This window comes from Sycon ciliatum, chromosome 5, assembly GCF_964019385.1.
Source record: "Sycon ciliatum chromosome 5, ocSycCili1.1, whole genome shotgun sequence".
NCBI classification, from domain to species: domain Eukaryota; kingdom Metazoa; phylum Porifera; class Calcarea; order Leucosolenida; family Sycettidae; genus Sycon; species Sycon ciliatum.
Genome location: NC_088647.1, coordinates 33,321,831 through 33,346,427, shown reverse-complemented (window position 1 = coordinate 33,346,427; position 24,597 = coordinate 33,321,831). Strand labels below are relative to the sequence as shown.

The 24,597-nt window shown below is 46.3% G+C and overlaps 1 protein-coding gene across 2 annotated transcripts in view; it reads left to right on the top strand.

Moving 5' to 3' along the window:
* Positions 1-551: 551 nt before the first annotated feature.
* The window catches only part of LOC135818392 (carbonic anhydrase 1-like), a 199,853-nt gene continuing 175,807 nt past the window's right edge, over positions 552-24,597 (top strand). For both annotated transcript variants that reach the window (XM_065331750.1, XM_065331752.1), the window contains exons 1-3: positions 552-1,089; positions 5,451-5,522; positions 18,017-18,342. In XM_065331750.1, the coding sequence (XP_065187822.1) occupies positions 1,008-1,089; positions 5,451-5,522; positions 18,017-18,342 (480 nt within the window). In that variant the 5' untranslated portion in view covers positions 552-1,007. The remainder of the gene's footprint in view (positions 1,090-5,450; positions 5,523-18,016; positions 18,343-24,597) is intronic.

Sequence of the window (24,597 nt, the reverse complement as noted above, 5' to 3'; positions counted from 1 at the left end):
CTGGAAGGCATCTCCTCAAAATGTGCCGAACAAATTGCACAGCTCTCCTCAAACTTAGGTGGCAAATTCTCGCGGTGAATCGCTGCAACCCATTCCGCTCGGAGAGCTTTATCCCGCGGAATACGATGCACCGTGGTCCCAGGGGGCTTGCCAGACTGGTTAGAGCAGCCGACAGCACAGCAAACCGTCATCGTGGTTGAAACTGTTCAGGTCGCAAGAAAGAAACTCCACAAACGCCACTCTTTCTCGCTCACTGAAAAGCAAGCAGACCGGGAACCTGTATCTCTTTGACGTCACAGGGTGTGGAGGGGGTGTGCGCCGGCCGCATGACGTCATTTTGCATGACGTCATGATAAATTTCAAATTCAAATATCTCCAGAACGGCGTATCGCACGGCGATGGGACCTTCACCACCGAACTCAGCGCCTCGAAATCTACAAACTGTGAAATTTTGATTTTAGGGTGAACTTCCCCTTTAAATATAGAAAAATACAAATACATGTAGCCACTGCAACATCAATACAAGCATAATTATGTATAGAAATAATAGAACTCTGGAAGGTGAACTTTTGACCTTTGACGCCCTAAACATTAGACATCTGTTACATTTACAGTGTAGATCAGGCCCTTTCACGGAGCCGTGCCAGATATATACCGTGGTATGGTACGACTCCCTGCCGAGTCCCGGGTGTAGATCTATTTATAGGAGGATTCCCTTGCCCTTGTAACAAACAACGGACTCTGGACGGTGAACTTTTGACCTTTGAGGCCCTAGCGGTTTTATGCAGCAGTTATGCTGAAGGATCAACTAAATTATGCTTGGCAATGCTATTTTTCAGAAAGCCGTGATTATGCTCAAAATTATGCCGGCATTATCCGCCGATGACTACTCTTGGTAGAACACTAGGGATGGAAGACTTCTGTTGTAAATAGTCAATTTCGCGCTTCAGTCCTCCTCTTTTCATTTGAGTAACGTCCAAGAGGGAGCTAGAAACGTTCACCCCGAGATGGTATCTGCAGACTTTCGAACAAGGGCTCGTGTGCGTGTGCAAGCTAGAAACATGGAGGTCGTGCTACTTCTTTCACTCTGTGAGTACGAGTATGCAGACAAGATTGTGCCTAGACTAACATTGATTTAATTTTTTTTACAAGGGATGAAACTCGTTGACTAACTGTCGTTAGATTTTTTTGTAATTGTGGCCAGTCTTGAATAATGGCTGGGGCGCTGTGTTCCACCCTAATACAGCTGGTGAATGCTGGAAAGGAAGTCTTGTAATTCCATTGTAACTTGGAGTTTTAACTTAACGATGTGGGAAACAAAAAAAGGTCTTCAAGGTGGTTCAGGAGAACTCGGGGCTAAACCGGTACACGTCAAATAGATGCAACGTCACAGCTGCCTGTAAATCAAGTACCGGTAGAAACTGTAGAACCGAGGACGAAACCATTAGGCAATTCAATAATAGTAGAAAGGAAAAGGACGTATGGAAACGAGTTAAAAGAGTAACTCTCCACCACTGTAACTAGAGAGTTAGGGTTACTCTTTACTCCTTTCCATTATGTCCTTTTCCTTTCTACTTTTATGATTGGCTCAATACCCGAGTTTCAATTCAATAAGGGGTCGTCGCAAAAGTTTTTTGTCGTCCCTGAAACGAACATGATTCATTTGGGGGGCAGGGGGTGCGAGCCAAAATCGCAAGTCGACCGACACTGTACATATGACATGCACATGCATGCGATTTTCGTCGTCCAGCATAGCAAGCTGTGTTCGTTTCAGAGGGAGGGGAGGGGGTCCGAGTACGAAATGAACGATGTTCGTTTCAAGGACGACAGAAAACTTTTGCGACGACCCCTAATGCAAGAATATTTTATTCAAATGTAGAATAGACGAAATCCATATCCAATTTTATTCAGTATCGCTTTCTCTGACAAGCTTTGGTAAGCGAAACAACTGTCAGAAGGAATATCAGAAACAAGTAACCATAATCCCTTCATTTGGTTTCGCGGAGCAGATCCATTACAACAGTACACTAGGGGTGAAACGATTAGTTCGAATATTCGAGTATTCGTTCGAAAATCTCAAACGAGCGAGTATTCGAAATTTTGCACTAGATCGTTTTTTTTTTTTTTTTTTTTTTTTGGTACTGGCATTCTATTTTTCAAAAACTCCTGTTGTACTGCTCATCGACTGGTATGCACGCATTATTCGTGCCTTTGAGTCAGTATTATATGACTTGGACGATGCGATCACCACGGCAAGTAACGTTATTTTGTTTTGAGATAATGAAAGTACTGGTGAAAGTCGTTACTTTACACTCTGTACAAGACGTTGGCGACTTTTGTTCTATGTTCACAGATAATTTCTTTCGAATTGGTCGAGAACTCACAAATCTAGCGCTTTTGAATTTCGATAAAATACTCGAAATAATCGGATACTCGATCGAATATTATGAATGAGTGATCGGTTGGTCAAAATAGATACTCGTTTCACCCCTACTGTACACATCTTGATACCAGCTCTGCATAAAAGGTCGTCAACTTTATAAGATTATGCTGATAAAAGTACTAGAATGGGTTCTACCAAGAGTACATAACCCCCCAGAGTGTGCAACGCCTGATCCAGCCCTGCATAGGGTCTTGGCCGAGCATATTAGGATCTTTGCGTCATAATACTGTACACATCTGAGGGGAACCCGGGGAGTCGCGGGTACTCTTGGATCAACAACAACGGTGTCCTGCCTTGAGACCGGCCTTGCGCTGGTATGGAGTGTACGCATGACATCAGAAGATCCGATTCCGCTCGATGAAGACCCTATGCAGAGCTGGAACGGCATTGCTCACTCTGGGGGGTTATGTACTCTTGGTTCTACCTGCAAAGTAAGGGGGGGGGGGGGAATTTGTAAATTCATATTGATTGCTACGTCAGTTGAAAGAGCATGAATAGCTGCAAATTCTCTGAAAAGTGTGTCCCGATCTGACCGGCCGTTCAAGAGTTATGGCCCAAAATGTGCCCTTGCAAGGAAAGATTTTTTGTTGCACGCTGTCATTTGTTGGCAGCACTGTATTTGAATGTGAGCAGACCGTGCGCAACTTGTCGTATCATGGAAACACGTGAAAGTGTGCAGAATTTTGCTCCAAATCCAAAAAATCAGGTTTTTGAGCCACGTATTGGGCTGCACGGCGGCGGGGCGAAGCCCGCCGCCGTGCAGCAGGACTTTTGCCAGCACCCTCGTGACGTTGCAGATATGTGGCTTGATTATTGTAGTTGACGTTGATTTAGTGACTTTGGCAAGTTTGAGTCGTGTAAAGAAGTCAGGTAGGATTCAGTACTAGGCAGTAGTGAAACGTGAGTGGTAGTCTTTGCCAGTTTCTGAGGGTATCCTGGATTTGGTGTGCAGCGCTGTGGAAATGGCTTGCTGTGGAAGTCCCAGCACTGGATGTTGTATCAAAGGTACGACCTCGTAGCACGTGCTAAACCTAAAACAATTCAAAAATTGACTTGGGTCTGTGGAAGTGTGTGAGAGAACGCCCACTCGTTCCGTTGTGACAGATTCCAGGGCCTCGTTGAGGGGCCCTACCCCATCACCCATGGCTGCTTCTGGACTTGTTCTAGGTTTGAGTCCTGCGCACGAACAGAATGAGCACGAAAATGTGAAAAAATTGTACTTGAGGTAAATGCATTTGTTTGGCTCCTGGGTGGCTCGCACACCGTGGCACTATGCCGGAAATTTGAGTTTTTCCGGCCTGGAAAGCCTGTCAGTGAGGCGCAAGAACTTGTAAATCATGTCCTGAGGGCCAGCATAGTGGCAGGAGTGTGTGGTCAAAATTTCACTCAAATCCATTGAGAAACACCAAAGTTACGGTCAATTGAATGCCATATGAAATTTATGGGTAGGCTGCCCCCTTAACGGATGACCATCTTTGATGCACATTCCCTATTTCAGCCACTTTACAGTCCATTCAGAAAAAGATGGGCTCTGGCTCTGGCGAGCTCCCGTATTTGGCGATTTTTCGTGATTTCATTGTACACAGTAGTGCAGTGCAGTTCTGCGAAATTTGAACTTTGAAAAAGGGTACCTGAACTGGGGTTCGAACCCCACAATGCACTGTTGCAGGCAGGGTCAAACGGCCTGGATTTTGATGGTTTTTTCCAATTCAATGCTTCTGGGGCAAAACCTGGCCGATATCCTATTCTTGTTATGGCTTGCTTTTTGGACAAATAGACTTCAGAAACATAATTGGAAGAGGATTCTAAAGGGGATTGCAAAAAAAATTCTAAAAAAACTCAAAGTTTGACCCATTTATGGCCAAAAGCTAGAAGTCCATCTTTTTCTGAATGGACTGTAGAGCAGTTTTGTGCTTTCAAGTAGCCGCAAGTCTTAGCACCCAATAGACCTTATGTCAGCTGTACAGATCCACGCAATCCCGTAGAATTCCGTAGACTAGTAGGGTGTTCATTGTGTGCTAGGCATGCGCATTTGACCTATTTTAGACTCATAATTTAATGGCAAGCAACCGCTTTTCCAACTTCTTCACATTGGGTAGAGCTAATGACTAGGTAGATCTTTGTCAGAAAAAGGTTTTCATATGAAATGCCTTCAGGCCCCATTTCTTAGTGGAAATAGCAGAAAACACAATAGGTTCCTGCACATTCAAAACCCAACCGGGTCTACGGGATTCTACCGGATTTCGTGGATCTGCACAACTGCCATAAGGCTTATTTTATTTATTTTATTTATTACAGCATCTCATAGCACAGTGAGAAGTTCTCAGAACACCGGCCAATACAAAGAGAGAGGGTGTTAGCCAACCACGGCAAGGAAGGGAGAAGGGGAGGAGAAGAAAAAAGGAACCGGCATGGATAAGTAGTATTCAACCCACATTCCTCTGTACATCCTCACCCTCTAAGGGATACTGCCTTTTGTGCTACGTACATTAGTGAGAACATCATGAAGTTCGGGTTACTGAAAATCAAGGTGGGATGCAAATTTACTGGTGTTAGTAGTGAAAAGGAAGCCTTACAGGGTTTGTCACATTTTCCCCAGATGTAATGCAATGGACAGGGATACTAATTCCTTTCGGGGCTATCCGTTTTTACATTATACTTCCTGTGCTGATATGTCATCATTTCTTGTTACAAAATTCATCTGCCGGCGGGAATAAAAGGGAGATAATTGTGCTCATGTAGATGATTGACACTGCTGTCAGGTGACAGCTCTGTAGGCAACGCCCGTTTCTGTCCATCCTGTCCACAGGTGTTCTGCTTTATACTCTGATGTGTTGAATATTCCTTCAAGCTGCAACGACTTTATCTTACTGTTTGTTAGTTGACAGGTTGAGAAAGACTAAAGCCGCTTTGTGGTTTGAATTTTCAAGATCGGAAGATATGTTGCTTTTCACATTTTTATATTATTCTGTCATTTGTGACTATACTCCAATCCTGCTGTGTAAAGGTATTACAGCTGTATATGCTTCCGGCGGCTCCCCTCGAAAACTATGGAATTACAACCCTGATTCGCCTTTGGGTAAGTCATCCCTTCCATCGTGGGCATTGGCCAAATTTGATTACTGAAACAGAATGCAAGAGTTTGGCTGGTGGTGTTGCTATGCATAAAAGCACTGTTACCCACCAACATGAATAACTGAATTAACGAGAGAGCTTGGAAGCTCAGGGCCCTACGCTATGCTTTTTTTGCCTGGATGACCTAGACAAAAAAAAAGCATAGGGATGTTATAAATTCTTTAAAAAAATCCTTTTTTTTAGACATAACCTGGGATTCGAACCCGCACTATCGCGCGCCCTGCATGCATCCCCCGATACACTTCGCATACATACTAATTATTCCAAGTTGTTTCACATTGTGGTCTTGCATTTGAAAGCCCTATTTGAATATGCATTGTGGCCAGCCGTCTTTGATGGCACGGTACGGTAGGGGATAGGTACGGGACAGGTACGATCGAGGGTAATACGACACCGTCTCCCGTACCGTACCGTACCATCAAACACAGCTGGCCACATACAGCTGCCCGCAATATTCAAATAGGGCTTTCAAACGCAAGATAATAACGTGAAGCAACTTGGAAGAGTGGGTATGAATGGGAAGTGTATGGGGGAATGCATGTAGGGCGATAGTGCGGGTTCGAATCCCAGGATATGCCTGAAAAAAAAATAGGAGAATTGAAAATTTTATAGCATCCTATGCTTTTTTGCCGTCAGATACGGATAGCGCCAGGCGTGACACAAACAATCAAACACACAAACAAACACACAAATACCAAATTAAAGCTGTGTGGACCCTGGCTAGCGCCAGACGATACTGAAGTAACGTCTTCTGCATAGCTATGGGAATAACGCAGTATATTATTGACCACTTACTTCACAATGCACGATCGAGGTTTGTGTCTTCGTATCAGAAAGCACGAAGACACAATACAGTCACATTGCGATATTAGCCAAGAAAATCTAACAAAATCGAAGGTATTGAGAAGTCTTCGTACTTTCTGATACGAAGACACAATCCTCGATCGTGCATTGTGAAGTTGGCTCATTGCCTTGTTAAGATCATCCTGAAAAAGTACTTTCTCGATAGAGATGGAATCATAAAGCTTTAGTTTCTGCACTCGTTTCTGCAAATACTTAGGTGCAACAGAGTAGTGTTGGCAGTCACGGAGTAACCTGACACTGAATATAGCTGTATTGAGGCGACCACGGAGGGCAAGAACGTCATTCAATAGATCAATATGGGTGATTGGGAGGCGTTGTTTGAGGTAATTGAAACAGTGTCATGGCGATAAAAAATATAAGAGGGCAACAGTCGCTGTTACGTGCATCAGCGTGGACAAAGACTGGCAAGGGGTCTGTACTTCCACCAGTGTAGCCCAGGTGTATCGCAGCTGTACAAGCACGCAGCATGGGAGCTTCACATACGCTGCAGAGCTCAAGACCCTATTACTTACTACTGCTAATACTAGTGAGTACAGTAGTGTTGCGAGTCCTGTATCCGTCAAGACAACTAACAGGACGGAACGTGCATACATTTATAAACTAGCAACGATTGTACTACCAACAGGTAAAGGTACATGTACTATAAAAATAAAAATAAAGAGCCTAAAGCACTAGTAGATGTAACTGGAATTTAACTCTCGGTTTGTGAACACGCTGCTACAAGACACTGAGCAAAGGAGGCCCAGTGTCCAAGTTTGCCTTCGCGGTGCAACGCTTTTTAAAAGAGGTCGGAGGCGGATAATACTTTAAAAACAATGGTAAGTTTTGGGTCGCAAGTATCCACGCAAACACACATCTAGTCACAATAAGGCACTTGTCAAAGTATCCGAACGTTTTCGGTTCCTTCTCACCAAGGATTATACAGGGAATGGCTCAAGTTGGAAAGACTAAAACTTATATAGCATAAAGATAATGAGATGACAACACTCGTGACAAGGTGGAAAATTATCAAGTTCAGCACGACACAAAACTCGAAGGAAAATAATAATAGTGACAACAACATAGTGAGAAAATAAGTTACATTGTTAACACCTCGACGAGGAGTAACACCAAACAATTGTAGCGACAACACATTTTTTCTGTACGCAAATTTCAGGATCTAACTTACGGATATACAAAGCTTCTAACACAGCCAAATGCAACGCACATCTACCATGTGACAATATTGAGAAAACATTATCACTGTGCAACTCACGACAATTGGTACGGGCTGACAGATGTTGCTTGATTGACGAAATGCGATTCTTAGCTCCGTTGGGTGTTGTCTCCTCCAATGTCCCGTCATCTCGCCTCTTCGCGGCATCACCACTATCCGTCTCTTTGCGTTTCCGCGGCCTTCTACGTTTCCTGACACTAGCTGTTGTGTGCGCGATGCCCAGTGTCCTTTCAGCTACGTCTCCTCCATTGCGGATTTCTATTGAGCTTTCTTACTCCAACTTGTCCGGTGTCCGATATTGAGGTTCGTTTTCGCGGTCTACCACGTTTTCAAATATTGACTGTTGTTGTCACTTCTGTTGTCGTTGTACGTGCGTCCTCACCAGTCCGTATTTTTAAATTTGAATGAAACGGAGTTCGTGAAACTTATGTTGATGGTCACGTCTGGTGTGGAGTTTTCATTCGACAATATTATAATGTACAAACAGACTGATGGAGTCGCCATGGGACCGCCTTTGGGACCAGTCTTGGCGAATATATTTTTTGGCTTCTGCGAGTCGTCTATCGACCCTTCACTTTGGCCATCAATGTACTGTCGTTTTGTTGACGATGTGCATTGTCACGACGACGATAAAGAAACCTGGGATAGGTTTATGGAAACTCTCAACTCCTTACATCCAGCATTAAAATTCACATCAGATGGTGAAAATAATGGTACCCTTTTTTTCCTGGATGGTAGGATTTCTCGTAACATGAATACGCACAACATGGACACGACCATTTATAGAAAGCCAACTTTCACAGGCTTGTATATCCCAATGTCAAGTTTTACTCCAACCAAGTCCAAAACACACCTCGTCAAGGCCCTTGTCTACCGTGCACATAGGATATGTTCCCCTCATCTGTTGGACGAGGAACTAGAACGACTCTTAACGATAATGACAAAGAATGGCTATCCAAAGACACTTTTAATGAAACTCATCAACCAGAAACCGACCTTGGAAAAGACGATTACTTTTGGACCGGAGAGATGCCCTGTGGTACTACGTTTGCCGTGGGTTGGTGCCAGTTCTTCGCGCATGGAGAAGGAGGTGCGGAATACTGTTTGCTCCTCTCATCCGTGTGTCAACTTGTATGTCATCTTTGGGACGACCCGTGCATTCAGCGTGAAGAAGGACGTTCTACCTACCCTAAGCAAAATTATATTTCTTTCAGTGCCGAAATTGTGAAAATTTGTACATAGGTAGAACCTTTCAGCACCTGGGCGCACGGATTCGTCAACGTGTACCGTTGAATCTTGTCCTTGTAGCTGCACGTGGTTCTCGCCCTCGGCGTGGTCGTCTGCCGAAGTGTCCAGTGCAGCCTGTGTCTGAGGTGGACTCGTCCAACTCTGCTTTGAATACGCTTGCCGACCCCTCCTCCTCTTTGTCGGGCGCAGGGCTGGAGCCAACCCGAACAACAGTCAACAAGAAGAAGAGACCGATACGGAAACCACCGAAACTGACATCTGAACAATCGAGCCCCGGACGGGTCACCAGAAGCCAGTTGAGGAGATGAATTGATGAGGAGTCAAAAGAACCAATACTGGAAGTGACAACGGTTAATGTGAAGAAACGAGGTAGACCACGGAAGCAGGACAGACTGGACGTGGAGCAGCACACTGATGTTGACCCAGGCAATCGGAATTGCAGGGATGCAGGGCGTAATGGGAGAGACTGGCAAGCGGCAGGATCGGAGGTGACAACGACGAAGTTGTCGGGCCTGGGAAACAAGACATTGGCAATCAAGTGTCACCTGTCGGGCAGTGCTAGTTGTCGTGAGTGGTATTCCGATGATGTATTCTCTGTTTGGTCGCGTGGTAGGTCTTTGTTACATCTTGCCGTGTTGAAAGCTTTGTACATACGTAAGTTAGACCCTGAGCTTTGTGTTCAGAAGGAGAATGTGTTGCCTTTGCAGTTGTTAGGCACTGTTCATCGTGCGAAAAAATCTCATGATCTCTTGATATTCTCTCTCTTTTTCTTGTCACTACGTTTTGTCACTTATTTGATTTCCATACTGTTTTCTTGACTCTTCACATCTATTTTTTGTGTGTCACTTCTACACGTAATTGGGGTGATGAATCTCTGAACTTCTTTTCTTTATAGTTGTAGTCTCTAAGGTAATTCCATCATTCCCTGTAGTATTTTGAGAAGAAGGGAACGAAAACGTTCAATACTTTGACACATGTCCTAATTGGCTGGTGGTGACCATTTGAAATTATTATTATTGTGATGCCGCGATAGTACAATCATGTACATGGAAGGTCCAGATTTCAAGTCTTAAAGACGTTCAAACACACCGACCTAAACTTGAAGCATTATTCCCATAGCTAGGCTAAAGACGTTACTTCACTTATGTCTAGCGCTAGCCAGGGTCCACATAGCTTTAATTCCCGTAGCTATGCAGAAGACGTTACTTCAGTAACGTCTGGCGCTAGCCAGGGTCCACACAGCTTTAATTTGGTGTTTGTTTGTGTGTTTGTTTGTTTGTGTCACGCCTGGCGCTATCCCGTATCTGACGGCAAAAAATCATAGGGATGTTATAAATTTTTCAATTCTCCTATTTTTTCAGGCATACCGTATCCTGGGATTCGAACCCGCACTATCGCCCTGCATGCATTCCCCCATACACTTCGCATTCATACCCATTCTTCCAAGTTGCTTCACGTTATTATCTTGCGTTTGAAAGCCCTATTTGAATATTGCGGGCAGCTGTATGTGGCCAGCTGTGTTTGATGGTACGGTACGGTACGGGAGACGGTGTCGTATTACCCTCGATCGTACCTCTCCCGTACCTATCCCTACCGTACCGTACCATCAAAGACGGCTGGCCACAATGCATATTCAAATAGGGCTTTCAAATGCAAGATCATGAACGTGAAGCAACTTGGCAGAATGGGTATGAATGCGAAGTGTATGGGGGAATGCATGTAGGGCGCGATAGTGCGGGTTCGAATCCCAGGTTATGTCTTAAAAAAAAGGAATTTTTTAAAGACCGGGGATGCATGCAGGGCGCGATAGTGCGGGTTCGAATCCCAGGTTATGTCTTAAAAAAAAAGGAATTTTTTAAAGAATTTATAACATCCCTATGCTTTTGTTTTGTCTAGGTCATCAAGGCAAAAAAGCATAGCGTAGGGCCCTGAGCTTCCAAGCTCTCTCGTTCCGTGATCGTTTGTTTGTTTGTGGCATTGGCATGCCTGCCGCTATCCCGTACCTGTCCCGTACCGTACCATCAAGGACTGCATCGGCGCCGGCATGCCTGCACCATCCCGCACCGTTCCATCAAAGACAGCTAGCTGGCCACAATATTCAAATAGGGCTTTCAAATGCAAGATCATAACGTGAACCAACTTAGAAGAATGAGTATGTATGCGAAGTATATCGGGGGAATGCAAATCCCAGGTTATGTCTTTTAAAAAATTGGAGTAATGAAAAATTTATAACATCCCAATGCTTTTTTTTGCTGAGGTCATCAATGTGGTAGACCGTGTCGTATTATCCTCGAATGCAAAGAGAACGTTGACTCTCGCTAGGCAAAAAGCATAGTGTAGGGCCCTGAGCTTCCAAACTCTCTCGTTATTATGATGCCGCTATGGTACAATCATGTACATGGATGGTGCTGTTATGAACTCTCTGATTCTCGTAAAGTGTCAGGAGTACCGTAAAATCCCGCCAGAGCGCCCCTATCTCCTCGACGCTTCAGGTGGGGAGGGGCGGATGGGCGAGTCCTACTTGCCGCATTCAGTGCTACATGAAAAAGTACTCACCCTACGAAAACTGTTCGTGCATCTCGTACACCGACCAAAGGTCAAGAGCCAGGAGTCGTACAGACCGAACAAAACGTAGGGTTTGTGCGATCCCTGGTCAAGAGGGTGGGCACTTTTGCGTACATTTCCAACGGGGTTGAGCACGCGTCTGCAGTACAGTACGGCATCACAGACTGCGACAGAGTCATACGAGGATACAATCAATCACGTCCCTGACAAGAAGCCCGAGGGGAGGGGCGGATGGGAGGGACGGGGCGCTCTGGCGGGATTTTACGGTAGTAGTATTCTTTTATTTCTAGTGGAGAAACCAAAACAGGCAGACGCCTAATAACAATGGCCCCACTGTGTAGGGTGGTGGAGGAGGAGGGGGGGGGGGGGACATGGCTAATGGACCGAACAACCACGCGGCACAAGGACAACTATTGAATCTTAACGGTATATTTCACTCCGATCGAATCTAATAACTATTTTGAAGGGACTCTTAGGGAGCGTTTGGTTGGTACGATCTAGAATAGGATCGAACAGCTGGTGCACAGGGAGCAGCCTCATGCCAACCAAATGGTACTCGAAAAACAGAGCACATATTTGTGAAAAATATGCCAAACTTGGTGCATTCTTCAAAGTGTGCATGGGTCACCATTTTGTCCGGTACGGCGAGTCCAACCCAAAAGCATATGCATTTGGGACCAAAGTCGATGTCCCCGCTCGGTTTCACTGTGGAAAAGTGAAACTGCTCGGTCTGCTCCGGCCTCGAGGCCGGTGCAAGCAGAACATGTTCTGGCCGACCCAAAACAGGTGCAGTCCCAACCAAACGCGCTGTTCTGGTAAATCCCGCTCTAGGTCGTACCAACCAAACGCGCCCTAAGATAACAAGCTAGTTATAGCGTGAAAATGACAGCGTATATCAGAACATTCAACTCGGATGGTGCGCCAATTAAATTAAAAAGGAGAAGGACAAAATGTTAATCATAACTCGTAATATTTTGTCCTTCTCCTATATCAGAAAGGCATACACATACAAATACAACTACAGAGCACACAGCAAATCGCACATAGCGCATGTAGCGTATACCGCGCCGTAAACATCAGCGGTAAAGCGGAGTCGAGATGCAACTGCATTGAAACGAACACAATGTCACCAGCGAGAAGGCCTTTCACACTAGAGAACTTGTGGTTTCATAATATTCTCCCCACCAAAGGGCTTCTCACCGTCGTGCAACAAGGTGATCCAGGGCTCTGACTACCATCCAAAACTTGTCAACTTCTGCTGCGGGGATGGCATGGTGGAATATCAGTGATCACGACTTCAGCCAACTCAATTGCTCCGAGCTCGTCGATTTGAGCTGTGACACATGACACGGTCACTGGTCCACTGCTTCGACCCAAGGCAGACTCTGGACCAGACAACACACAACAATCTGTGTTCCACACAGTCTCGCCGTTGAGTCCTTCCTTGCTGTGCAGCATCGCCTTTCTCCTTTCCTTAGCAGAGACTCCAGCTGCTTCTCCGCGTGTCCGACCAATATCGCCATGCACTGCATCGACGTTGTGGTCCTTGGATCTGATCCTCTCACTGGCTTCAAAGACTTCACTGACCGCTGCTTGCCTGTAAACAAAGTCTTCCGTGCTTTGTATGGCGTCCTTCCGAGCGAGGCAAGCAAATCTCGCTTTGCTTCCTCATAGGTACTGTAGCCAATACAGTTCCTTTTCACAATGCTACCCGATAGCGCGATACGCAATCGCAGCAGCCATTCGTTTTCGTCGAACTTATTCTTGACACAGATGTCCTCGAACAGGTCGAGATAACGCTCCAGTGGCTGCCTTCCATCGTATATAAAGACTTTCATTTAAAGCCTACGCCCACCGCTGTGACTGGGAGCTTCCGCTGTACCTCCCAGCGACCTCACACGGGCGGCTTCACCATTATCCTCATACACCCTGGTGATGCGCTCATTCATCTCACGGGCCTTGAGCTTTTCATCAAACTCTGTGCTGAGCGCACCCTCTTGCCGTCTGGCACTGCGCTCTTCACGCTCCTTGCACTGTTGGGGCCTATGCTCCACGTTCGCAGCGAATAAAGCTGGAGAAAGCATCCCAGCGGCTGCCTGCCTGTTAAGGCTGAAGTGGAAGAGACGAAGAGGTTTGTTTCAAGAGCCTCATTAGCGCGTCCAGTAGTTGTAAAAGATAACCTACACAGCACCATCCTTGCAATAATGCGGTGAACCATCTCCAGGTTGCAGAGTTGTGATTCTTCTTCCTCGGCACAATTGATTTCTGGATCTCCACCACGCCTGCACCTGCTTCTGACAATCCCTCATCTGGATTTAACCGCAATACTTGTCCGTTTCTGGAAGCTCGGAAACTTCAATACATTACGAATTCGCAGGTGCCCAGTTGCCATTGTTGTGACCGAAAGTTACACCATCATATGACAGAACAGATCCACCCCTGCCAATGGTCACTACACTTGAAGATGCATCAGATGAAGATGTTGTGGGAAATGTTGCTTTCATGGTCATCAGATTGCATGTAGTTCTCCGTCAGACTCCGATGGCTCCTCTGGGACAATTTGCAGGAAAATGAAAGGGAATGAACAATATCAAGGACATTCGCCACATGTTTTGTGTAATCTGTGTACTAATGTTCACCTGTTCCAAATTTGCGATTCTCACTCAACGGTTGTATGTTGATCGTATAATTATTTCGTCCTGTATTCAGAAGTTTTCCTGCCCATGTAACTTTCCTTTGCCTGGTCGGCACACAAGCAACTCAATATGAATGACGCCTTCGAAATCTCTTCAAATCGTTTCCATCTACTTGCAATAATGGCTTTTTTTTAGTGCAGGTGTCAAATGACACCGGTTGGCCGTTCTAGGCATACCTGCTTGCCGCTAATATGGTACCTCATCGATTATAAATTAGGGGTGAAACAATTATACCGAATATTCGAGTACTCGTTTGGATTTTTCAAATATAATCGTACTCGGAATAAATCAGAGTACTCGCTCATACATGGTACATGGATTTGCCAGAGAAGTCTGCATTTCAGAGCAGCAGTCAGCAGATATTGATGTGCAGACTGTGTGGTGAACCCTTGTAAACGAGTAGAGAGAGCCCAAATGCCCCCCAACCAATACACCCGAGAAAAGGACTGCCAATTGGTTCAATCAGGGTTGTATCATGTGATTTTTAAGGCCGTTGGTGTGCGATTTTTAGGATATCAAGAATACTCGAGTACTCGAATATTCGATCGGAGAAAATCAGAGTACTCGAACTCGGGTTCTCAGTGCCAACTTTCACCCCTATTATAAATCAAAGTGTTAGGTACCTCCTCCTGTTTCTAGCTTTTTTCTGGATGTTACGGAGGCACACTTCGCGATTTAGGCAGTTAAACGCGGGTGTGTGGCGTCAGCCAGAAGAATGGCTTCAGTGGAAGGGTCATCAAATACGTCGCACATCGCATGGATTGCCGCCTCTATGCCGCTATCTTGCCCCGCACAAAGCTGGAGACTGCCAGCAGCTTCCATGATTTCGGGGCGGATCACCTCGAGGATGGCCTTCCCCACTATGCGCCGCAAGACTTCCCCGATGCCTATTGGCCTGACTCCAGGGCATTTGTCGAGTGGAATCAGCCTGCATGCAGTGTAGGCATCTAGTGACGCCGGGTCCACGTACGTAGTAGCGAGACGACGAGCACACTTGGCCATAGCGTCACAGAGTTGGTCCGATGTATCGGCAAAGGATGTACACATGTGCCGCCAAGAGGCAGCATCCACCCCGGAGGGACCGGCAGCTCCTTGGGTGTGCAGGGCGGCCTTGCGTAGTGCGTCTCGATCGAGTGACTCAAAGCGTACAGGGTGGGGAGGCACGGGTGCCTGACCCTGAAGCAATGCTTCCGCATGAGGAGGCTGCGCCTCCGGGTGCTTGGCCTTGAGGAGATCCCGAACGGTGCTTCCATTGATGGAGTCATCCAAGTCCAGCACTCCTCCACGACCACCATCTGCCAACATGTGGGTGGCGGACCTCAGTTTCCCATTGGTCACGAGGTTTGCAAAGTCTCTGGCTTCATCGGCCCTGCTTTTCGGGGATGACGCGTGTGCTTGCAGGAGGTGCTGGATAGTGCGGCATTCATTGAGCAGCTCGTCAAGCTCACCACGATTCCAGAGGTCAAGGCGCGCCTGGAGACGCTTAGAGAATGACTGTGACGAGGATGCATGGGGTTGTTGTAGGAGCAGTTGCTGGAATACCAAAGCAATTTTGATTGCCTGACCCTCATATGGACCTGTATCTCCAAAGCATTCCAGATAGCTGCTGAGTGTGGAGATAAAAGCTCTGCCCGTAGTTCCATGAGGAACATCAAAGGTGTTTGGCCTGAAGTGCACTGCTTCCTCGTATGCTGCATGAATGGCAGCTTGTGTGGCTTGACTGTCCATTGTTCCAAGTGTGAACGGTCCTGTTGTTGATTCCACATGTGGAGGAAGTGAAACGTGTGCGTCTGCAGCGATTTGATCCTCACGCTGGCTGGCATCCAATGTGGCGAGCAGCTGGGCTGCTTGACTGTCTGAGGCCACGTCCTCGGGGATGTCAGAGTCATTGGCATTGCTCGCTGTGTCACCTTCCAGCGTGTCCCATGCAAATTGCTGGGAGCTCGATATCGAGACAGGAGTCGTCGACAGCGCCGCGGAGAGCGCAGCTGAGGCAATCTCCTCAGCGGTTGTTGCCTTCCTCGGGGTCTGCAAACCCTGCACTACCGTACTCACAACACTGCCGCTGGCCCGAGGCCCAGCCGCCGTTACCGTATCGCCCGTACCCGTACACTGCGAAGATGGTTGGCTCGCCGCGGGTGGTTGGTTCTTGCACCTTCCATTTTGAGCAGGGCCGCAGTTTTGGCAGTTCCTTCCACTCTTGACACAAGCACAGCCAACACAGGAGCCTTTGCCATTGTACCGACAACATTGGTGGCCACCCTGCATGGCGCGCTTGGCGATATGACGCGCACCGCACTGAAACCAATCGAAGATCCGCTCAAAAGCCCGGAGCTGCAAAAAACTCAACTCATCTCAAATTCGAAAAACTCTGACTTCTGCTGGCCTGCATGCACTTGCGTACGCACCTTTTGTCTCCTTTTGCTCCGTTGGCCTGGGTAGCTACTTGCGCGCCCATATTTGCCATAGCTATCCAGGCCCTTTATCTTGCCGTTCAGACTTGATCTCTCTCTCTCTCTCTCTTTTCTCACTCGTCAATAATCACCATGTAGTCATTTCGTTCGTCTTGGTCTCTTGTCTCGTCGTCTATAATAAATGTCGTTCCCACTAACTTGTTCCCGTTGTCAGTCGTCCTGTTTCGAACTCAACATTGGCGCCCGATTATTGATCGACCCACGACCCTGAGATCATCCCATGCCCAGCCGTCCTCAACCACCATTCGTCTCGTCTATGTCAACCTCGTCTCGTCCATGTCAGTCTCGTCTCTCCTACGCCAACCTCGTCTCGTCTCTATCAACCTCGTCTCTCCTACGCCAACCTTACCTCGTCTATTCTCGTTCAAGCCATGCAGGTCAGCTACCTTTCTCTCTTTCTTTTTTTTTTTTTTGTATGCGTTCCTTCTTCGTCAAATTTATTTTCGTGAATTTTTTTGTAGTGTGTGTGTGCGCGGGTGTCCTTCATTAATATTAGGGGTCCGATCATGGTGAGCCACGCTCTCTTATTTATGTCGTATATTAAAGTGTAACTAGGCTCTATTAGCCGTGCAAAATACTAGTCATCAGAATACAATTCAAGTCCCTCGTCGAACTCCAATAGTTATTTTTTGGGCCATGTTTTGAATGGGCGTTTGGGCCCGTTGTTATTGGCAATGTACACACTATAGTATGAGTAGTACAGGAACGTTGACGGTTGTAATGATCTGTAGTGCATTTTTTAGTCCACACTTTTGTGAGGCCCGTGCGTTGTGTGTGTGTGTGTTTTCTCCATCAGTCATTTTTTTTTAAATCTTTTTCTCTCTTTTTTTTCTCTCCGCGAGGACGCGGGATTTTTTTTCATGGAGGGGTGGTATGTTAGGTACCTCCTCCCGTACCTTTTCTAGCTGGCCTGCATGCACTTGCGTACGCACCTTTTGTCTCCTTTTGCTCCGTTGGCCTGTGTAGCTACTTGCGCGCCCATATTTGCCATAGCTACCCAGGCCCTTTATCTTGCCGTTCAGACTTGATCTCTCTCTCTCTCTTTTCTCACTCGTCAATAATCACCATGTAGTCGTTTCGTTCGTCTTGGTCTCTTGTCTCGTCGTCTATAATAAATGTCGTTCCCACTAACTTGTTCCCGTTGTCAGTCGTCCTGTTTCGAACTCAACAAAAGGTATATGGCAGACGAAACAGGAACAAAATTAGGAATAGTCACGAGATTTGAGCTGATTCTGATGAACCATATTTCAGTAATTCCAAAAGTTAAACCCGCTCGGTGTCAAATGACACCGCTGGCTGTTCTAGGGTTAAAGTTGTTCAACCACACTGACCTAAGCTTTGAAATGGTGTGACAACTGTAACCTCTGTGCTGCAGGTCCTGCTGGCTGGGGCAACATTTCTGGCTTTGAGACGTGCGGCAATGGAACAGACCAGTCACCAATCAACATCCCAAAAGCCAGCGCAGTATATATGACCTACCCCGCACTCAATGTTACGAGCACACCATCTAATGCAAGCTTTTATTTCTCCACCAATGAGCCAACTGTGAGAGCGGACCCTACACTCCTAACAAAAGTGAACATCACTGGTGGCCCACTAGGCTCGGAGCAATACCGTATCGATAATTTCCACATCCATTTTGGAAACTCTACGTTCATGTCATCCGAGCATTCAGTAGATGGTTCAAGAACAGCTGGTGAGGTAAGAGGGTTGAGTATACACAGTATTGCAGACCTTTTAAGATCTGACACTTTAAAAAGTGGCTGGGCGGTACAACTTTTTTAGGGGTAATATGACTGCATTTTGACTGCATTTTTTACTTAATCGGCAAGGTAGAGATGAAATTTGAAAATGTTTTTGGTGAATCTCTGGAGAAGAGCCTTTTCTAGCCCCCTATCGTTCTTTTTTTGCTTTTGGACAAAAATTGAAAACGTTTGATAAAAGGTCCGAGTTATTATTCCCAGGGATCTTTCATAAAACCTTTTTGCCAGCTAGCTGGCCTCTGCGTACACCGCAGAAACACCCACACACAACAGAAAGATACAGATCACAGTAGTAGTATGGTCTTTGTTCACTCACTGTGAAAGATGGAAGAGCTTAGCGTAGTGTATACATGAGCAAGAAGAAGGGCATGCCACCTCACGCATATTATACATGTACACGTATGTACCAGACAAACAGGAGGCAAAAAGTGAACCACTGTGGTGAATGGGGCCGCCGGATAATTAACCAGCCCGAAGCTGGCGAAAAAAACCCAGGACCCCGGCGGAGGCACAGCCATGAGGAAAACCGGTTAGAATATCCCCATCAGATAAATGAAAAAAACGTAGCTTGCAGGACCTATCCAGAAGTGAGAACAAAGGGGAGGGCGGGTGGGAAACTACAACGAAAAGAGAAAGGCCACGATGAAGAGAAAAGTTTGAGAACACAGACAAAAAACCAGATGACGCAATCCTGGCGCCGTAACTATGGTGAAAATGCTGGCAAAAAAATACATTTTTCGTTTCATTCGCTACACTCAGCCAACGAAAAATAACACTTTTTGCCAGCTAGCTGGCCTCTGCGTACACCGCAGATACACCCACACACAACAGAAAGATACAGATCACTGTAATATGCAAATAATCGACGTGGAGACAACAATGTTTTCGTAGGTGCACAGCATGATTGTTTGTCTCACTACACAGTTTTAGCGTTATAATATTTCTCACCCGCCGTTGCACTTAGCTCTCACTTCACCTCTATTGTTGCTGACCTTCCCTCATTCTATTTTGGCACTGTATTTTGTTCTCGTAACACATCATTGAATGTATATTTAATCATTGTTCAGCATGGTTACTCTTCAGTCACGACTTTCCACTGATGAATGTGACAAGAAAATTAATTCTGGTAAACTTTCATGACTTCGTTGTAGTGTGGCGATGACTGCAGAATTTGTTCTCTTTATTGCTATCACTGTAATAGTGTGGTCTTTGTTCACTCACGACGGAAAGGATTGCTGACCCGATAGTAAAAAAAAAAAAAGTCTCCCGAGTCTGCCAGCTACCTTGGCGTAACATTTGATAGCAACATGTCTTGGGATGACCACGTAACCCGCTGTGCAAACCGTGTATCACGAAAGATCAGAGTCCTGTGGAGGATGCGGCGTTGCCTCAGCACACAGGGTCGGATAACTTATTTCCAGTCCATCATAATGCCCGATCTTCTATATGGATCAAATGCATTTTCGACATCTCTGGCAGCCAGGCACTGTCATCGACTACATGTTCTGCAAAACCGTGGTGCCCGTGTAGTGTTCGGACGCCCGCCGTGGACATCCGCACATGACCTACTGGAGCGCCTCTCACTGTATCGGGTAACCGAAGTGTACAAGCAGAAGCTGGCATTCCTTGCATGGCGCTGTCGCTACGGCCAAGCAAGTCCTGAGCTTCAGGTTCTCTTACTGCCAGCTTGTGGCCGGTCCACGCGCCTGGACTCCAGCATGGGTCTCTGCCTGCCACCCGCCCGCAGCAACTCTGGAAAGGGGACATTCGCCTTCCAGGGTGCGCTATGCTGGAACAACCTGCCAAGCAGTATTCGCTCCATCTCTGTTCCTCGTCAGTTCCGCGCTGCCGCAGTCCCGTTTCTTCTATGAACTGAGAACATTGCAAAGCAATTGTATGTGTGGCTGTCAATGTACATGTGTGTGTGTGTGTTTGTGTGTGTGTGTGTGTGTGTGTGTGTGTGTGTGTGTGTGTGTGTGTGTGTGCACGCGCATGTGCGTGTGTGTGGGGGGGGGGTATGTGTCTGAGTATGTGTGTATTGGTGCGTAGGTGTGGGTATGTACATGTACATGTATGTGTGTGTGTTTGTGGGTGTAGGTGTGGGTGTGTGGATGTGTGGATGTGTGGGTGTGTGGATGTGTGGGCGTACATGTAGATGTGCAATGCTTCGATTTCTCTCTCTCTTCTCTCTTCCTTTCGGGGTCTCCCGCTTCTGGGCCGGCATGGCCCATGCTTCATGCGTGCTTGTTCCTGGTGTTGTTTTGTCTACTGTGTCCTGCCGCTACTCCGGCTTTGGCCGTGACCACGATGTGTCTCCCCATTTTCTCCTTCATCCTTTCCTTTGTCTTTTTGCTAAAAGCTTTCTTCTCGCCGTGACCACGATTTTTCTTCTTCTTCTTCTTCTTCTTCTTCTTCTTCTTCTTCTTCTTCTTCTTCTTCTTCTTCTTCTTCTTCTTCTTCTTCTTCTTCTTCTTCTTCTTCTTCTTCTTCTTCTTCTTCTTCTTCTTCTTCTTCTTCTTCTTCTTCTTCTTTTTTTCGCCAACCTTGCCAACCTCTCGTAGTCACTTGTTCTTGTCGAATCGTTGTTTTCATAGCCTACTCGACATTCGCCCTACAAATCTTGCGGAGGAATTGTCGCCAAGCAGCGCTGAACTCAAGCTATGTCCTATGGCTAAGGCGAAGGGAGCGAACATGGCGCGACTGGCCGTTGTATTAAAACTGTTTGGTGAACCTGTTGTAGAGCACTTGGTGGGCGATCGGCCACCCAGCGAGGATAGTTGGACGTCCTTAAAATCAAGATTTGAACTCGCCATTCCGGCCTCTAAAGGGCCGGGGGTGGACGATCGCCAACCTTGCCAACCTCTCGTAGTCACTTGTTCTTGTCGAATCGTTATTTTCATAGCCTACTCGACATTCGCCCTACAAATTACCATACATCACAACGCAACTACCTGTACATGACACACCATACCATACGGACACAACCACACCCCAACTGTACTGGGGGCCTATCTCTTCGAATTGCATTATATGAGTTTCTTTTTCCTTTTTTCTTTACCCGTTACTGTCTAAAAAGCAGTCGAAACGGTTTTTATCCACCATTTGATGGTGAGCATTTCCCTTCTTCTTCTTCTTCTTCTTCTTCTTCTTCTTCTTCTTCTTCTTCTTCTTCTTCTTCTTCTTCTTCTTCTTCTTCTTCTTCTTCTTCTTCTTCTTCTTCTTCTTCTTCTTCTTCTTCTTCTTCTTCTTCTTCTTCTTTTTTTCGCCAACCTTGCCAACCTCTCGTAGTCACTTGTTCTTGTCGAATCGTTGTTTTCATAGCCTACTCGACATTCGCCCTACAAATTACCATACATCACAACGCAACTACCTGTACATGACACACCATACCATACGGACACAACCACACCCCAACTGTACTGGGGGCCTATCTCTTCGAATTGCATTATATGTAGGGGTGAAACAATTATACCGAGTACTCGAGTACTCGCTCGGTTTTTTCAAAAATAATCGTACTCGGAATAAATCAGAGTACTCGTTCATACATAGTGCATGCATTTATCACAGAAATCTGCAGTTTCAGAGCAGCAGTCGGCAGATATTGAGGTGCAGACTGTGCGGTGAACATTTGTTAACGAGCAGAGAGAGCCCAAATGACCCACGAACCGATATACCCCAGAAAAATGACTGCTACTCGGTTCAATCAGGGTTGTATCATGTGATTTTAAGGCCCTTGGTGTGCAATTTTCAGGAGATGAAGAATACTCGAATACTCGAATATTCGATCGGAGAAAATCAGACTACTCGAACTCGGGATCTCAATGCCAACTTTCACCCCTAATTATATGAGTTTCTTTTTCCTTTTTTCTTTACCCGTTACTGTCTAAAAAGCAGTCGAAACGGTTTTTATCCACCATTTGATGGGGAGCATTTCCCTTACCGTGTGCAAAAAGACATCAAGAAACTGAGAAAGATCATCCAAATACAAGAGCAAGACCGTGAAGCGCAGAAACAGCGGACGGCCTTTCTTAAGGACCCTTACGGGTTTGCAAAACGCATGTCCCAAAGCAGATCACGTGTAACACCAACTTTCTCGGAACAGGCCTGCTTTGAGTATTTCTCCAAACTTTATGAAGATCCCTCTCGTGAGCAAATTTTCTCGGATCCAGATTTCTGTCCAGCTACGAGTAAACCGTCCACACCACTATCTGATAACAGCCCCAGTTGGAAAGCCTTCCAGAACACTCTGAAAAAATGTAGAAACAAATCTGCAGCCGGTCCAAACGGTATTCCATACATAGTGTGGAAAAAGTGCAAATGTCTGCACGGCATTCTTTTCAATATCTTCGAGAAAGTCTGGAAGACAGGATCCATTCCGCTGTCTTGGCAGTGCGCCTCAGTAACGCTTCTCGCAAAAAGTGACAATGACTCTGACCCGGCGAAATTTCGCTCAATTGCCCTATCCAACTGTGACGGCAAGATTTTCTTCGCCATGTTGTCAAAAATTCTGACTCGCCACATGCGGACGAATGGGTATTTTGACGGCATGACCCAGAAAGGTTTCTTGCGGGGTATGTCCGGTTGTATTGAACACGCCACTCTTTGTCACGAGGCCTTGAAAGACGCCAAACGCCACAAGCGTTCGATTGCCATGGTATGGATCGATTTAAAGAACGTCTTTGGCTCAGTAAAACACAATCTGATCCAGAGGGCACTGCAACGCTACCACATCCCGCTGAAAATCAGGAACCTTGTTTACTCTTACTATGAGCGTCTGACAGCATTCATTAAAAGACCACTCACTCAGACCTTCCGGTACAGCATCGGCGTATTTCAAGGTTGCCCACTTTCCCCTATTCTCTTCAACATCTGTTTCCAAATTCTACTTGATTCTCTTCAGACCAAACCGATCCAAGCCCTTTCGTACAGTTTCCGTGACACAACTGTCACTGCTTCGAACACTGGATTCGCCGACGATTTAGCAGTCTTCAGCAATCGAACTCATGGTGCGCAGAAGAAATTAGATCTGGTTGATAGTTTCCTTGCCTGGTCAAAAATGCAGGCGGCCCCTCACAAATGCAGGTCGTACGCAGCCAAATTGACCAACAACAAATACACCTGCTTTGACCCCGCACTCAGAATATCGGAAACTCCAATACCAGCTCTAAACGGCCAACAATTCAAGTTTCTAGGCAGGATGCTAACAGATACAGTAGGTGAGATAACGCAACGCGAAGACCTCATAAACTCCACAAGATGCCTACTAAAGACAGTTGCCGAGACCAGACTGTACGGACACCAGAAGTTGTGGCTCTACCAGCATCAAATCATCCCCAAAATAGCATGGCAGCTCGAGATACTTGATCTCAGCCACAGTTTCGCCAAACTCCTACACAGAATTTGCCTTCCATTCTTAAAGAAATGGGCAGGCTTGCCCAGACCCGCAGCACCAGCAATACTCTTCATCGGCGCTCGGGAGCGCTTCGGCCTACGTTTAACGTACATCCCTACGCTATGGAAGCAACGACAGGTCATTAGATGGAATATCATCAAGAACAGCAACGACAAGAACATGGCAAACCTGTACCAACATCACAGCAAACAACAGTATCTGCTCACAAGACAATACTCCGCAATAAAAGAAATGGAATGTGCCGAGGCAGCGATCTCTGAAGCTAGTCCAACTAACCTCCAGCAAGGCAGGGCAGGACTCGGCTTTAGGCATGACAAACAAGAGAAAATCAAACCTAGAAAACAAATACTCAATACCATTCATGAAGGTGACTGCCAAGACCAGCTATCCCACCTCAAAAGCCTGCAAATGCAAGGCAGCTGGTTAAAGTGGAGAGACACGATGTTTGAAGACCTCACTTGGAAAAAACTGTTGTACGAAGGCTACGGGAGGACTTTCTCCTTTCAACTAAACTGTGTATTCAACACACTACCAACAGTTGACAATCTGAGGAGGTGGGGTAACTCTGTGGTCGAACAACAATGCCCTCTATGCAACAGGCAAGCTACGCTCCGTCACATATTATCAGCATGTCCAACAGCCCTCCACCAGGGCAGATATACCTGGCGCCACGACAACGTACTGAAATGCATAGTAAAACTAGTAAACGAAACCATCCAAACTTATCAAAAGGCCACGGCATCAGCAGAAACGCAGAGTAATCAGAAGAGAATTGATTAC